Source organism: Platalea leucorodia, assembly GCF_965183815.1.
Source record: "Platalea leucorodia genome assembly, chromosome: 1".
Taxonomy (NCBI): domain Eukaryota; kingdom Metazoa; phylum Chordata; class Aves; order Pelecaniformes; family Threskiornithidae; genus Platalea; species Platalea leucorodia.
Window position 1 is genome coordinate 42747089 of NC_138823.1, and position 13818 is coordinate 42760906.

At 44.2% G+C, this 13818-nt stretch overlaps 1 protein-coding gene across 1 annotated transcript; it reads left to right on the top strand.

Moving 5' to 3' along the window:
- Nucleotides 1-5421: 5421 nt before the first annotated feature.
- MOS (MOS proto-oncogene, serine/threonine kinase) lies at nt 5422-6786 on the top strand. The gene has a single exon (XM_082325807.1). The coding sequence runs from the start codon at nt 5634-5636 to the stop codon at nt 6681-6683; it is 1050 nt and encodes a 349-aa protein (XP_082181933.1). The 5' UTR covers nt 5422-5633; the 3' UTR covers nt 6684-6786.
- The last annotated feature ends 7032 nt before the right edge of the window (nt 6787-13818 follow it).

Sequence of the window (13818 nt, forward strand, 5' to 3'; positions counted from 1 at the left end):
TGAAAATGAAAATGAAATACAGACTCTGCATGGTTAAGGGGCATGCCATAAATGCCATCCAAGCTCTAATACAGGAATATCAAATATCAAACAATAATGACAAATAAACACAGAGTAAACGCCCAAACTCACTGAAGTCTGTCCTCACCTAAAAATTGTCTCCTCTTATTTTGTCAGTGTCTGGCTCCTTATGCCAATAAAGTATTGAAGGATTGCCCCGTAGTTCACGCGCTCTGTTCAGCTTAGGCATATTTTTCTTCAGCAGTATTTTTACGAGAAGCTTCTGCTTATTCACTGATGCAAACCTTGTAACAACGTACTTGAGCTGTACGACCCATTTTAATCAGGCGGGTTTAATACTCTGTAACTTCAGGCAACCTCTGATAATTTGCTGTGGCCCACCAGAGCGTCCAGGCCATCATTTCAGAGCCATTGAATTTATCTGATCCTCTTGCCTCTTCCCCTCTTTGCAACTCCCCGAAGGTGTGGTGTTTGCAGGGAGCCCCCACGTTTGCTACGACAGTGTATTTAACACAGAGTGACGGAGCTGGGCGTTATCTGTGTTAATGGGATTGTACGAGCTGCTGGGAGAGACTGACCCCTTTTATACTTCAGTCCTAGGCATCAGCATTAAATCTGCTGTACCTGGGAAAGCAGCTGTCACCAAGCAGTAGAATAGCAGTAATGTTACCTCCTGCGCCCTTTGCTGTAGGTGATTAATTTTTCTCATTAAAGCATTGGGGCTGTTATTTAGTCCTTAAGCTATGAGTCTCAAATTCCACCATTATTTTTGTCATCTCCCTGTGACCCAGCAAAGTCAGCTTTGCTCCAGGGGCAAGACTGCAAAACCAAACTTGGACAATTTACGTGAAAATACTGCATGAGGTGCCTGCCATATGACCGCAGTAAACCTGCCAGGATAGGTACCCATCTTTGCAGAGCCAGAAAGTGTTGCTATGGGTCAGAGCCTGTATTTCACACTTTATCATTTTTATCCCTAAGTTTAGATTGTCTTAGCTTGTTTCAAGGTGCTTTTTTGCAATTGTGATGTTAATCCACAACAGCCGGTGTGCCATGCTAGTGCCTCCAGTTAAAACCTCCATGTGTTCAGGTAAGGAGAGCCTTTGCTTCATGCTCTTGAACACATGGAGTAACCTTACTGAGAAGAAAAAAAGCATCAAGCAGCTGTTTGGCAATGTGTGTTTGAAACTTGATCTTATTATTTATAAATCGGGGATTAACCTTCTTAAATGTTTATTATTATTATGTCTCTGTTCCAAAGATCAGCTGTAAAATAGCATCACAATTCTTGCAGATGTATTCTTTGAATTTGGGTTTACCTCTGACTGCTTTAATGAAAACTTGCTTGTATTTGCTATTCCAAGGTGTCCTTTGTCTCACCAAAACAATCAAACTTGAAAACATGAACTGGATTCTTTTCTGGCTTGTGATTGTGCTGAAAAAATGGTTATTCAGGGGCCTATCTTCAGAGCAAGCCTGTGTATGGACTGGCTTCAAATAATGATACTGCTTACACCGGTGTGATTGATCATATCAGAACTGCTTTCAGGCAGCTCTGAATATCATTTGAGATCGCTGAGGTGTGACTGGAAGCTGCATTTGGACCATGAAACACTATATGCGTCAGGAAGAATATAGGTTCATCACCAAATCCTAAACTGAGATCACAGGGACTGGCAGTGAATGGAGAAAAGAGAAAACTTTGATTTAAAACTGGGAGGAAAACCTCTCGGAAATCACTAAGGCACAGGCTAAGGAACTGTGTTACTTTGAGAGCAGGGCTGTAATTTAAGTACTTCAGAGATAAATTTGACTCCTTTAGCAAGATTATAAAGTAATTTAGTAGAAACGCAATGCTACCTCTATACTGTAAAGCAGTTCTTCGAAGCCACTGAACAGCCAGGCCTTCAAGGCTTTGTTAGATGGTACACCAAACAAATACACAAAGAAATAAGTAATGATTGTGGAGAAGAATATCACTATACAATCTTAAACTCTCTGAAGTCAGTTCCAGTCCCCAGTTCTGTCCTTTTCTTGGTTTAGTCAAAACTTTGGCTGTTAAGAACCACAGCAGTGCTGTACCTTGATCAGAATCAAACGCTGGGGTTTGGTATGTGCCCTCTCCTGTGGCAGGTTACATCCACAGCACTTTAAGGCCCTCGGTATTGGGGCTGACGCCTTCTGTCCAGCAACTCAACGAACAGCAGTAGTAACGAACAGTAATGGCAAACAAAGAGTTTCTATATTCTTGGTAGACAAGTGAAATATAAACGAGTGAACTGAGCGAGACTGATTCTGTGTTCCTTCTCAGCTGGAAGCACAGATGAGGTTGGGCAGCTGTTGCAGCATGGGATGCACAGGCATGTTTTACTTGTAGAAATACAACATACGAGCCTGGAACAACACAGACTGTGTGTTTCCCTCTTGTTACTTGTAAAAGTTCCTGTTATATTCTTTACTGATGACTTCTGGCTCAAACAGCTTCCTTCTTCCTTGTGGAAACAGCAGTGACATGGGAACAGGGTGGTTGGAGGCTGCTGTGGGTTCTCCTGGGGAAGGGTGGCCGGGAGGGAAGGTGCAGCTTGTCCCCAGCAGCTCTGCCCCCCTCCGAAAATGGCTGCCCAGGCCACGCTGTGGCCCCCTCCTCCGACCTGCGGTCATGCTGGGGCTAAACGGGGGGCTGTGAAGTGTGGCGACGGCATCTGACAGCAGTTGTGTCTCGTGGGAAGTCACCGGGCCGTGTCATCAACCAGATTGCAGGAAAATAATGTTTATTAAGAATAAAAGCCTGCTTGCTTGTAAATCTGCTTTAATTGTGTTCCCGTTGAACTGGATGTCCCCTGCTCCAGACCTCGGCAGTCAGCTTGAGACAAGACAGTAAGTTACATTAAGGCTGTTTAGATCCCAAAATGTGCCTCTCTTCCTGTCCAAAAATTCAGTGTGTTCCCCAAGAACAACAGAATATGGCTGCCATGACAGGGGCAAAACAGAAAGGTTTCTAGCAGAGAAGGATAACGGGAAAATCACTGAAAAGGGGACAACTGGAAGGAATGGGGAGGGGGCATGGAGTTTGAAAAAAATAGTATGAAAGGTCTGCTATATCCTTCCGGACAAGACTTCAACCAAAGAAATTTGGGAGCAGCCCTAATCCTAACCCTCTGTTTTATGAACATAGATTTTACTACTGTGTTCTGCAGCGTTCAGAATCTCAGTATATGCTCCTATAGTTGTCAGCTTGACTCAGACCCTTCATCCACGCATCCTTCTACCTACTCCTCCTCCTCAACCAACTTTCCCTTTGAACTTTCTCTGTCACCTTCACCTGGTGAAAACAGGTTGTAAGCAGTGCATTTCTCCCAGGAGAAGGATGAAGTTGTTGGAGAATTTACAGCAGAGAGACAATCTTTATATGCTATTTATATATACAATAGACAATATTTATATACTAAATGGCACAGAGGTCCATGCCAAAATTAGAGCCCGAATGGCTCTCAGAAAATAAGCATTAAAAAAATCCTTTCTCTCTCCAGTTGCTGCTTATTGCAGCTTTTCATTTCCATTACAACTTGCCTGCCTAGAAAACATTCTCTGCAAAGCTTAGAAGTGACGACTTTTTCACATAGAAGCATACAATCGCACTGCCACTGAGAAAAGGAGTGTAAAACACCTGTTGTCTCCATGGCTTGCTTCACTGCATATTTAAAACTACACTAAAGCTCCTTTGGTCTTCCCCCCAGCCCCAAAGTGCCACTGCATAACGGATGGTGAAGCAGTGCCTCAGGCCAGATAGGGCCGCAGCGGGGTGTTACCTGGCTGGCTTCTGCTTTACAACAGAAAGCTCGCAGGGTGTGATAGCACCAGAGGAGTCCAGTCCAGGGCCCTCTTGTAGTATTGGAGTCCTTTCTGGGAGGGGCAAGGAAAGAGGAGCCTTGTGTTGTCAGGCAGTCCCATCTGCAGGGACTGTCCCACCCAGGGCCATTGAGAGGCCCTCTGGCATCCCTAACTCTTTGCACTCTCACTTGTTAACAATTCCTACAATGCATATCAGCACCTATTTATCTGGTTCTTCCCAAGCCTATCTGTTTCACACTGGCAGGTGATAACCCAAATTCCCCATTCTCATTCATCTCTGGTCCAAGTTTGCTTCCCTGTGAATGGCGATGGCAAATTTCTCCTGATAGTCCTAAGTCTCGTTACCAGGGAAGATCTCCATCGCTGATTCGCTACAGAGTCATGACTTTGAAACTCTCTGGCTGAGCTGACCTAGAGTTGGCATAGGGTCAGAAGATGTCTTTGGGACATTAGGTTTGTCTGCTGAGGGGACCACCAGAACCCTTCTCAAGGTGGAGAACACTCCAGTTCTGCTTGCACATGTTCTGAGCACCTCTGAAACCTCCCTCGGTGCATCTGTGCTGCATCCTACTCATCCAAAGAAGCAAAACAAAAGGAGCAGAAAACACCAGGAAAACTCTGCAGGAACTGCCTGCAGAGCCCGTGCTGCCTAGAGGTAAATGCTAGAGAAACAGGCTCCGCCAATCTTTGAAGTCCTGCGGCAGGATCTGTATTGGCAAAGCTGACATCCAGAGGAAGGTTCTGAAGGGCGAGGAGGTGGCAAATAGCTTTCCAAGATATTTGTCAACATGTACAGAAAGATACTTACTGGAATATTCAAAAGCACGTAGCTGCATAGGTCCCATAAGGGTGCTCTGATGGAAGGGCAATACAGCAGGTACCAGACACTAAGGCAGTTAGCATGAGCATTGTGAATATGTGAAAGCAGGGTCAAAAGAGCAAAAGCCCCTCTGAAAAAAAAACATTGGGACCAGCAAGACAAAATTACGTTTGTTTGATTTCTGCCAGAACAGCTCCGTAAATTAAGCGATAAGTTTACTAAGGAGGATCTAGAAATAAAATACACACCTGTAGTAACTGTGTGAGGTCTGATGGGAAGACAACCAAATCTTTATGTATGATTCTATGTACTATATCCAATGGATGATACAGAGCAATCATTTGTCTTTGTGCTGCTAGTAAGCTTGCTGTCCTGCACGGGCAGAGTTGAGCAGCCAAACCGGTCCCCTTGTCCCAGTCACGTTTAAGTGGCAGATCTCTATGAACACACTTTTATATTCAGTTATGCCTGCCATAGGCTCATTAAATGCTAGCACTCACCATTTCAGCTGCTCCCTCTGACGATGACTTTGAGCTGTTCAGTGCATCTGATGATGATCATTCTTGCCTGGAGCCATGGTGAAATGCATTCGCCAATCACTGCTTTGCTTACTGCCGGGGCATTTTGCTGGAGGGGCAGAACACCTTTTTTTTCTCTTGAGATTAGAAATTATGTGAAATACATGAGAGTTAATATTTTTTTAGCTTTAAATCCATTTACCTTGACTTCCTAGAGATTTACTTCAGGGTTGGTGAAGAATGTTTCCAGGTGAGCCTGATTGGGTTCAGCTAGCTGTGACAGATGCAGTTCATTTGGGGGAGGGAGGGAGAATGGTGAAGAGAGGATAAAAAGCTCTGGAAGCCACTGTAGAGTCCTTTTTCTCAGGAAAACTTTTCAGTCTTCTGTCTTAGTAACTGCCTGTTGTTTTCTCCATCTTATTATGCCATCACCCATTCCTCTTAACTGTTTTCTGCCTTTGGAGTTTTCCCCATCTGCAGATTTGCGACCCTGCAGCAGCCCCTTAGTTATCCCTGGCAAAGACAGCAAAACCTTCTTGGGGGGAACTCCTTCAGCCAGGACTCGCCGCTTGCCTCCGCGCCTGGCCTGGTGCTCCATTAACTGGGATCAGCTCTGCCTCCTGCAGCTCCTGGGCTCTGGGGGCTTCGGTTCTGTCTACAAAGCCACCTACCATGGTGCAACTGTGGCTGTGAAGCAGGTGAAGAAGAGCAGCAAAAACCGGCTGGCATCACGGCAGAGCTTTTGGGCTGAGCTGAACGTAGCCTGGCTACAGCACAATAATGTGGTACGTGTGGTGGCTGCCAGCACGTGTGCCCCAGCCAGCCAGAACAGCCTGGGCACCATCATTATGGAGTACGTGGGCAACATCACCCTGCACCATGTAATTTATGGCACTGGGGATGTGTGGAGACAGGGTGAGGATGATGAAGGAGGATGCGGAAGGAAGGCCCTGAGCATGGAAGAGACCGTGTGCTATTCTTGTGACATTGTGACTGGCTTAGCCTTTCTTCACTCACAGGGTATTGTGCACTTGGACCTGAAACCTGCAAACATCTTCATCACTGAGCAGGGAGTGTGCAAGATTGGAGACTTCGGGTGCTCCCAGAAACTGGAGGAGGGCTTGTCCCAGAGTCCCCATGTTTGCCAGCAAGGGGGCACATACACACACCGTGCCCCTGAGCTCCTCAAGGGAGAGAGGGTCACTGCCAAAGCAGACATCTACTCGTTTGCTATCACCCTCTGGCAAATTGTCATGCGAGAGCAGCCCTACCTGGGGGAGCGGCAGTATGTGCTCTATGCTGTGGTAGCCTACAACTTGCGCCCTTCGCTGGCTGCTGCCGTTTTCCACGAGTCACCGGTGGGCCAGAGGCTCCAGGGCATTATTAGCTGCTGCTGGAAGGCTAATGTAGAGGAGCGCCTGAGCGCAGCCCAGCTGCTTCCCAGCCTCAGGGACCTCAAGGGGAGCCTCTAGGAAAAATCAGGACTCTTACCATTTCTTTTATTGTTGACTTTTCTTTCCCTCTGCCTTTCCTCCAAACACAGTGAATTTAGCCCTTGTGTGATCTAAAGGCTTTGTTGCTGTTTTTTATACTAAAAAAAAAAAAAAAAAGCTTTGTTATAAGAAGATTATCAATAAAGAGATTTAACAAAACTGTGGGGTTTTACTGTGGGAGGGGATAGAGGCAAGGATCAAGATGGTGGCAAATATGACTTTTTCTGGTTGATCTGTTGTGTGCTGCCTTGCTCAGGGAGAAATTGGGGAATGTGATGTGCAGAAAAATAGTTGTTTTCAAATAAGTGAAGTACAAAAAAGGGCTGCCTTTGGAAAAGTCTTTGTACATAATACCTTTTGGCATTTCCAAAATGTCAGATATGAGTAGTTCTTTACACTAGCTAGGTTTGTGCATTTGAGCTTTTCCTCTTCATTTACCAAGGAATGAGTATGCATCACAAATCAATGAATGCAGAAGAATAAATGTAGAGTGTCAGTGGTTTTTTTCTTGTTCTTAGCTGTACTTAATTTCAGTAAGTATGCTGTTTCTGAAATGGAAAATGTGAACTACCCAATCTCCCCATTGAAAAAAGGAATCTTTTTGTCAGTCTAAGGCTACTAAGAGTAAGAAGATATATTAACCACCTGTGCTTTATAAGACCTCCATGGTACCAGGTGTGTTAGTTGCAACTTGCTAGTTGGTATATTGTAAACTTTAGTATCTGAAGTATTATAAGAGCATCTTGTGTAGAATAGGAAGTTCCCAGGCTTTGGAGGTACAGGGAGAGTTTAAAAAAAAAAAATAATTGGGAAAACACTAAGGGAGATGTATAGATACAAAAAACCCCTCATAAATCAGGGTACGGGGAGGATTACTCGCCCTTTGTAATGCATGGGTCAGTATTAGACAAGATACTGGAAGTACTGAAAAAAAGATTGCTTAAAGCAGTAATTGTGATACTCTGCCAGTGCTCAAAGCATACAGTATTGAACTATCCTCTGTGCTGCTTATGTCTTATCTCCTGTCTTTCCTAATCTGGTTGTAACGTGTCTGGGAGAGGAAGTGCTGTAGGCGATGACGAAGATAAAGAGCTCCAATCCCCGATTTATCGGAACTGATAGTTATAGATCTGTCGAGATCTCAGCCCTTATCTGGAGCTACAAAGCTCCAACTGCTGTAGCTGATATTGCCATTCTGCTTCTTTTTAAGACAGGAGAAAGAGTGATGTTTCAGTCAAATTGTTTTTCTTCTTTCCCTTCCTCCCCTTTGCTTCCATTCTGGAAAAAAATCCCAAAGGAATTGAGCCAGTTTCCTGATTTCTGACACACATCTGTTCTTAGCCCCGTGAAATCCTGGAAATGAGCAACTATGTGAATTTGAGATGATTCTGTAGGTCTTTATGGTATTTGCGTTGGTCATTGAAATTAATGGTTTATAAAGCATATCTAAGCTTAACTATTTCTTGCTCTTCTGTCCCCCTTAAGTGGAATTGTAAAATGCCAGTTGGAATCAAAAAACCTAAGGTAAATTCTGGAATAGATTTCCTGTTTTTTCTCTGTCAAAATAATTATGCTATAGAACCAGAACTTATGTTTTTTCATGTTCCATAGCTTCTTTTAATAAACAAGAAATATCTTATAAAAGTTGTCATAATAAGCCTATTACCTTTTAAAATGATTGGCTGAGGGCATATAAGACAATGTTGGATAAAGCCATTGTCATGCCTCACCTTAACATCAAGCCTTACACAAAAATGTTTCTCCGGTCTTCAAAATAATATAATAAAAATGGAGTCAAAGTTTTTTAGTAGCTCCTAGATGCTTGTGTGTTGTATTTATTTTGCCAATCTAGGCAGCTTGTTGCTTAAACTGCTAGAAACTTGATATTTTGTGCTTAATGATACTTTAGCATCCATAAGTGCTACTTCAGCCTCTGTGAAAAATCAAGCACCCTTCAAATTCTCTGATATACTTGACAGAAGAATACTGGATGGCCAAGACCTGCTCGTGAAGCATAATCAGCTCTGCAAATGTCTCTGTCAACTTTACCGGCTTCTCTTTCGAGAGGGAATGAGAACTCTGCACAGCACTCAAGATGTAGGCGCATCATAGTCTGCTGTCATGATGATGTTCTCTATTTTTAAGTAACTTCTAAGATTTGCTTTGCTTCTTTTTGACTGCTAATGATCATTGAGTTAATACTAATCAAGAAACATCTCAGGCCTGATAGCTCAGAATCCATTGTTTCATGTGATAAGGATTATTTTGCCTGTTGGCCTCACTTTACATCAATTTACCTTGAATTTCCTTCTGCCAGTTTGTAGCTGGCCCTTGCGTTCACTGTCCTAAATAACTCCACCATCAGCAAATTTGTCTGTCTTATGGCTCGCCCTCTTGCACTTTGTTTATGAATGTGCTGAGCAGCACAGAACCCTGTGAAACACCACTGGGCACTTTCTCTAGTTGAGAGAACTGACACTTCGCTTTTATCCTCTCTTCCTATCTTTTGACTTATTTTCTCTCTTAAACATGCCTGCTTTTAAAAAGTTCGCAGTGAAGGATTTCTCAAATACCTTTGGAAACCCAAGGGAAACATATCAACCAGCTCCTTGTCTGCATGCTGTTGGTGCTCCTACAGAATTCCAATACAATTCAACACAATTGTGAAGCCCAACTCCTTCCAACCAAAGCAATACTGGCTCCTAAAGAAATCATCTCTCTCTCTGTGTCTGTTAATTTCTTTAATATAGTATCTGCTAATGTATCTTGTACAGATGTCAATCATGTCATTAAGTTATTTCTTAAAGGCTTCCATGGGATATGGTCCTGTAGAGAAGAGAGACCCAGGACACCAGGTTGATTTTTTTAAGGATTGCCTTCTCCAACCTCAAGATTGCTCTATCCCAAATGAACAGAAAATCGAGCAAAGGTAGCAGGATGCCTCCAAGGGTAAATAAGGAGCTCCTGATTAAACTCAAACATGAAAAATAAACATAAAAGAGGTGGAAGCAGGGTCAGATCACCCAGGAGGAATACAGAGACACTACCCAAGCATGCAGAGATGGGGTCATAAAAGCCAAAGCCCGTCTCAAATTCCATTTGGTAAAGGATGTGAAGAGCAACAGGAAAGGTTTCTACAGGTATACCAGCAGCAAAAGGAAGAGTAGGGATAATCTGGGCCCACTGATGAATGGGGCAGGGGAGCTGGTGACAACACGGGGAAGGCCAACATACTCTTCTGTGGTTTCTTCACCTCGGTATTTAATGGTAAGGTTTGTGTTCAGGAATCTTGGGCCCCTGAGACCAATGAGAAGGTTGGAGCAAGGAAGACTTAGCCTTGTTAGAGAAGAATCAGGTTAGGGAACATTCAACAAACAGGACGTACGCAAGCTCATGGGACCTGATGGGATGCACCTACAAATGCTGAGAGAGCTGGCTGATGTCATTGCGAGGCCACTCTCGATTATCTTTCGAAGGTCCTGGCAGGCAGGGGAGATTCCTGAAGTCTGGAAGAAAGCAAATGTCACTCCTACGTGCAAGATGGTCAAAAAGGAGGATCTGGAAAACTACAAGCCAGTCAGCCTCACCGAAATCCCTGGGAAAGTGGTGGAACAAATAATACTGGAAACCATTGCCAAACATATGAAGGACAAGAAGGTGATTTGGAGTAGTGAGTATGGATTTATGAAGAGGAAGTCATGCTTGACTAACCTGGTAGCCTTTTACGATGAGATTAGTGGCTTACTGGATGAGGGGAGAGCAGTGGCTGTTGCTCATCTCGACCTTAATGAGTCTTTCAGCACTGTTTCCCATTATGTCCTTACAGAGAAACTGATGAAGTACAGGCTAGATAGACAGTGAAAACTAAAAACTAGCTGAGATGCTGGGCTCAAAGGGTTGTGATCAGTGGTATGAAGTCTAGCGGGAGACCAGTCACCGGTGGTGTATCCCAGAGATTGATACTGGGCCCAGTACAGGTTAACATCCCCATTAATGACCTGGATGGTGGGACAGAGTGCACCCTCAGCAAGTTTTGAGGTGATACAGAATTGGGTGGAGTGGTCAATACCTCAGAAGGTTGTGCTGGTCTTCAGAGGGCCCTTACCAAGCTGGAGAAAACGGCCGATGGGAACCAACACAGAGAAGTGCGAAGTCGGGCGCCCGGTGAGGGACAACCCCAGGCACCAGTACAGGCTGGGGGCCGACCAGCTGGAAAGCAGCTTTGCAGGAAAGGACCTGGAGCTCCTGGCAGGCACCAAATTGAACGTGAGCCAGCAATGCACCCTTGCGGCAGAGGAGGCCAACAGCATCCCGGGGTGCACGACCAAGGGGTTTGCCGGCTCTTCCAGAGCATTGCCAGAAGAGATGATTCCCCTCTGCTCACTCAGCACGGGTGAGACACGTCTGGAGCGCTCTGGCCGGCTGAGGACTCTGCCGGAACAAGAAAGTCATGGATGTACTGGACCAGGAGCGCAGCGAAGGGCCATTAAGCTGATTAGGGGACTGGAACCTCTGCACATGAGGAGAGACAGAGATGGGACCGTTTCGCCTGGAAAGAGAAGGCTCTGGGGGCTCTCATCTGTTTGTATAAATACTGATGGGAGGCAGTAAAGATGGAGCCAGGCTCTTCTCAGTGGTGCCCAGTGACAGGACGATGCAATGGACACAAACTGAAGGACACGAAGCTCCATTTAAATGCAAGAAAAAAATTTTTTACTGTGAGGGTCAAGCACTGGAATGGGCTGCCCAGAGAGGTGGGGGATTTGTCATCCTTGGCGATATTCAAAACCCAACTGGACACGGCACTGAGCAAGCTGCTCTAGTTGACCCTGCTCTGAGCAGGGGGTTGGACTGGACAGTCTCCAGAGGTCCCTTCCAGCCACAAAAATTCTGCAATTATAATAACATTTATAGATGCTTGAGTTTCAGACAGCTCCTGAGTTCTCCCACAAAAATGCTTGTAGCATGAGCCTGTTTTGTGTTTCCTCCAGGGAGATCACACCTGCAAGGAACACACTTTGATTCTTTGCAATGGCTTTGTTGTCTTGGAGGGGATCAGGTTTTGATGATTAGTGGTTTTTTGTTTTGTTTGTCTTTTAAAAACCTGACATCAGTAGATCTACCAGAGAGGCTTGACAGATTTCTTGTTCTTGATATTGTGAAAATTATAACTTACGGCGTTTATGGTAGTTCCTTGAAGTTTTTACCATCTGTTTTCATACTGAATCTACCAGAGTTTTATCCTTTCCATTTTCTTCATCTGGACACTGCTTCAGGTTTTTAAAAGATGCCTTCTAGCTTCTAAAGCTGGCATAAGAGCTAACGAGTGTAGCTGCATATTGCTCTCTAACTTTGTCACACTTGCATACCTCCATGTAAAGTGTTAGCAGAAGGCACATGATGCTAGCAGACCAGTTGCAGACATTTGTGTTACAACTCTTATGGGATTTTGTTCATCCAAATTTTTCCCTAAGTCTTTCTAGAAGCTGGTTTTGTTCTTTATCTCTCCTTCCCCATACATATGTATGCAACACAGTTCCAGATGGTTAGCAAGACATAGTTATAAGTCAGGATAAACCTTAAGGGTTATTTGTACCTAGTTGATTTATTCACTTCATTCCTGGAACTGATCACCAGCACCTTGATCAGCCTAAACAGAAGATTGTTGAAGCCCTGGAGAAAGCACTACAGCCAGGTAATTATAGTTTATCAACATCTTGCTGTGCTTTCTGAGCATGAAACACTTGGGAAGCCGGTGCTGAGGATCCTTTGTATGGCTGCCCCAACCATCCAGCCAACCAAATACAAAAAGAGACATCACTTTTTCTTTCTGTGGACTAAATGCCATGGCAGGGTATATATAAAAGCATAATGAGTTTGAAAGGCTGAACGAGCATTCATGTCCTGGTCGGCACTCTAGGGTCTAGCAAATTTGGAAGTATGGGATCCCGTATTGCACAGATTTAGATGATGCAGCATCAATGTAAGTCTGGGCACAGTGGTATTGTAATATGTCTTTGGGCTGTGCCCTCCAGCCCTCTGCCAGCCAGGTATGCTCAATTCAGGGCACGAGTTATCTGATGTTAAGAACAGGCTGGTCCTCCTCAAATAAGAGTGCCATGCATCTTGACTGTGCTCTTAGGGAGGAACAAAGCCTCATTTGTCCCAACTGGTAAATGTCAAATCTCTCATGTCTTACCATCAGCCATGTTCCACAGCTTGATATAATTATTTTCCTTGGAAACTAAACTATTCTTGTATTTAGGTTTGGGGGTTTTTTTATAGCAGCAACTTAGTGCCATTTCTGGGACCCTAGTATGCTGTGTCACGGTGGCCATTTTCTCAAGGTGAGTTGGGTTTTTTTTGTTTTCTTTTATGTTCTCTGTTCGTAAGTAACACAAGCTGCCTTTCAACCTTCCAGCTCTGCAGCACTGAGAGCTAACTATTCAAAACTGGGTGGGTTAGCTCCCGCCTCGTAGCAGTCTGGGGTCACCACAGCCCACATGGAAACTTCAGCTAGTTCTCATCAGTCTCCCAGTACCTAACTACCGAATCTGGCCGCATTTACTAATTTCAGAAAGTACATATAAAGAAGATACTGTAAAGTGCTTGCATTCTCATGTCTAGTCATCAACAGCAGTAGCTCTGGACTTATTAACCATATTGGAGTGTTATATTTTGTGCTTTCTTGGTTATACAGATAGCATTGTCTACCAAGGGAAAGCATGAATTAACAGTTGTAATTCTGGCCTTTTTTCCTTCTTTTATAACTAATGGCATCCACCACCCCCAACCTCCCCCACGTGTCTCCTCTTTTCCCTCAAATGGGCACGTGCAAAATTTGACAGGATGCAGTTACGAAAGAGGTTTTATGTAATTTTATCTAATTCAAACTGAGCCCCCAAGTAAGAGCCAATACTAGTTAGTGCTGAAATGGTCTTAGGTCAAAATTAAATTTTTTCATCCTTTTCTTGACGATGAAAAGCAACTTCCACGTGCTCTCTTGAGTTCTGTGAAGTTCAACAATTACTTTAGCAGTCAAGGGATTATAAGAAAGACAAGAAAAGATGGCTAGAAGTACGGGAAGTATGCAGTTCTAATAAACAGTTTCTAG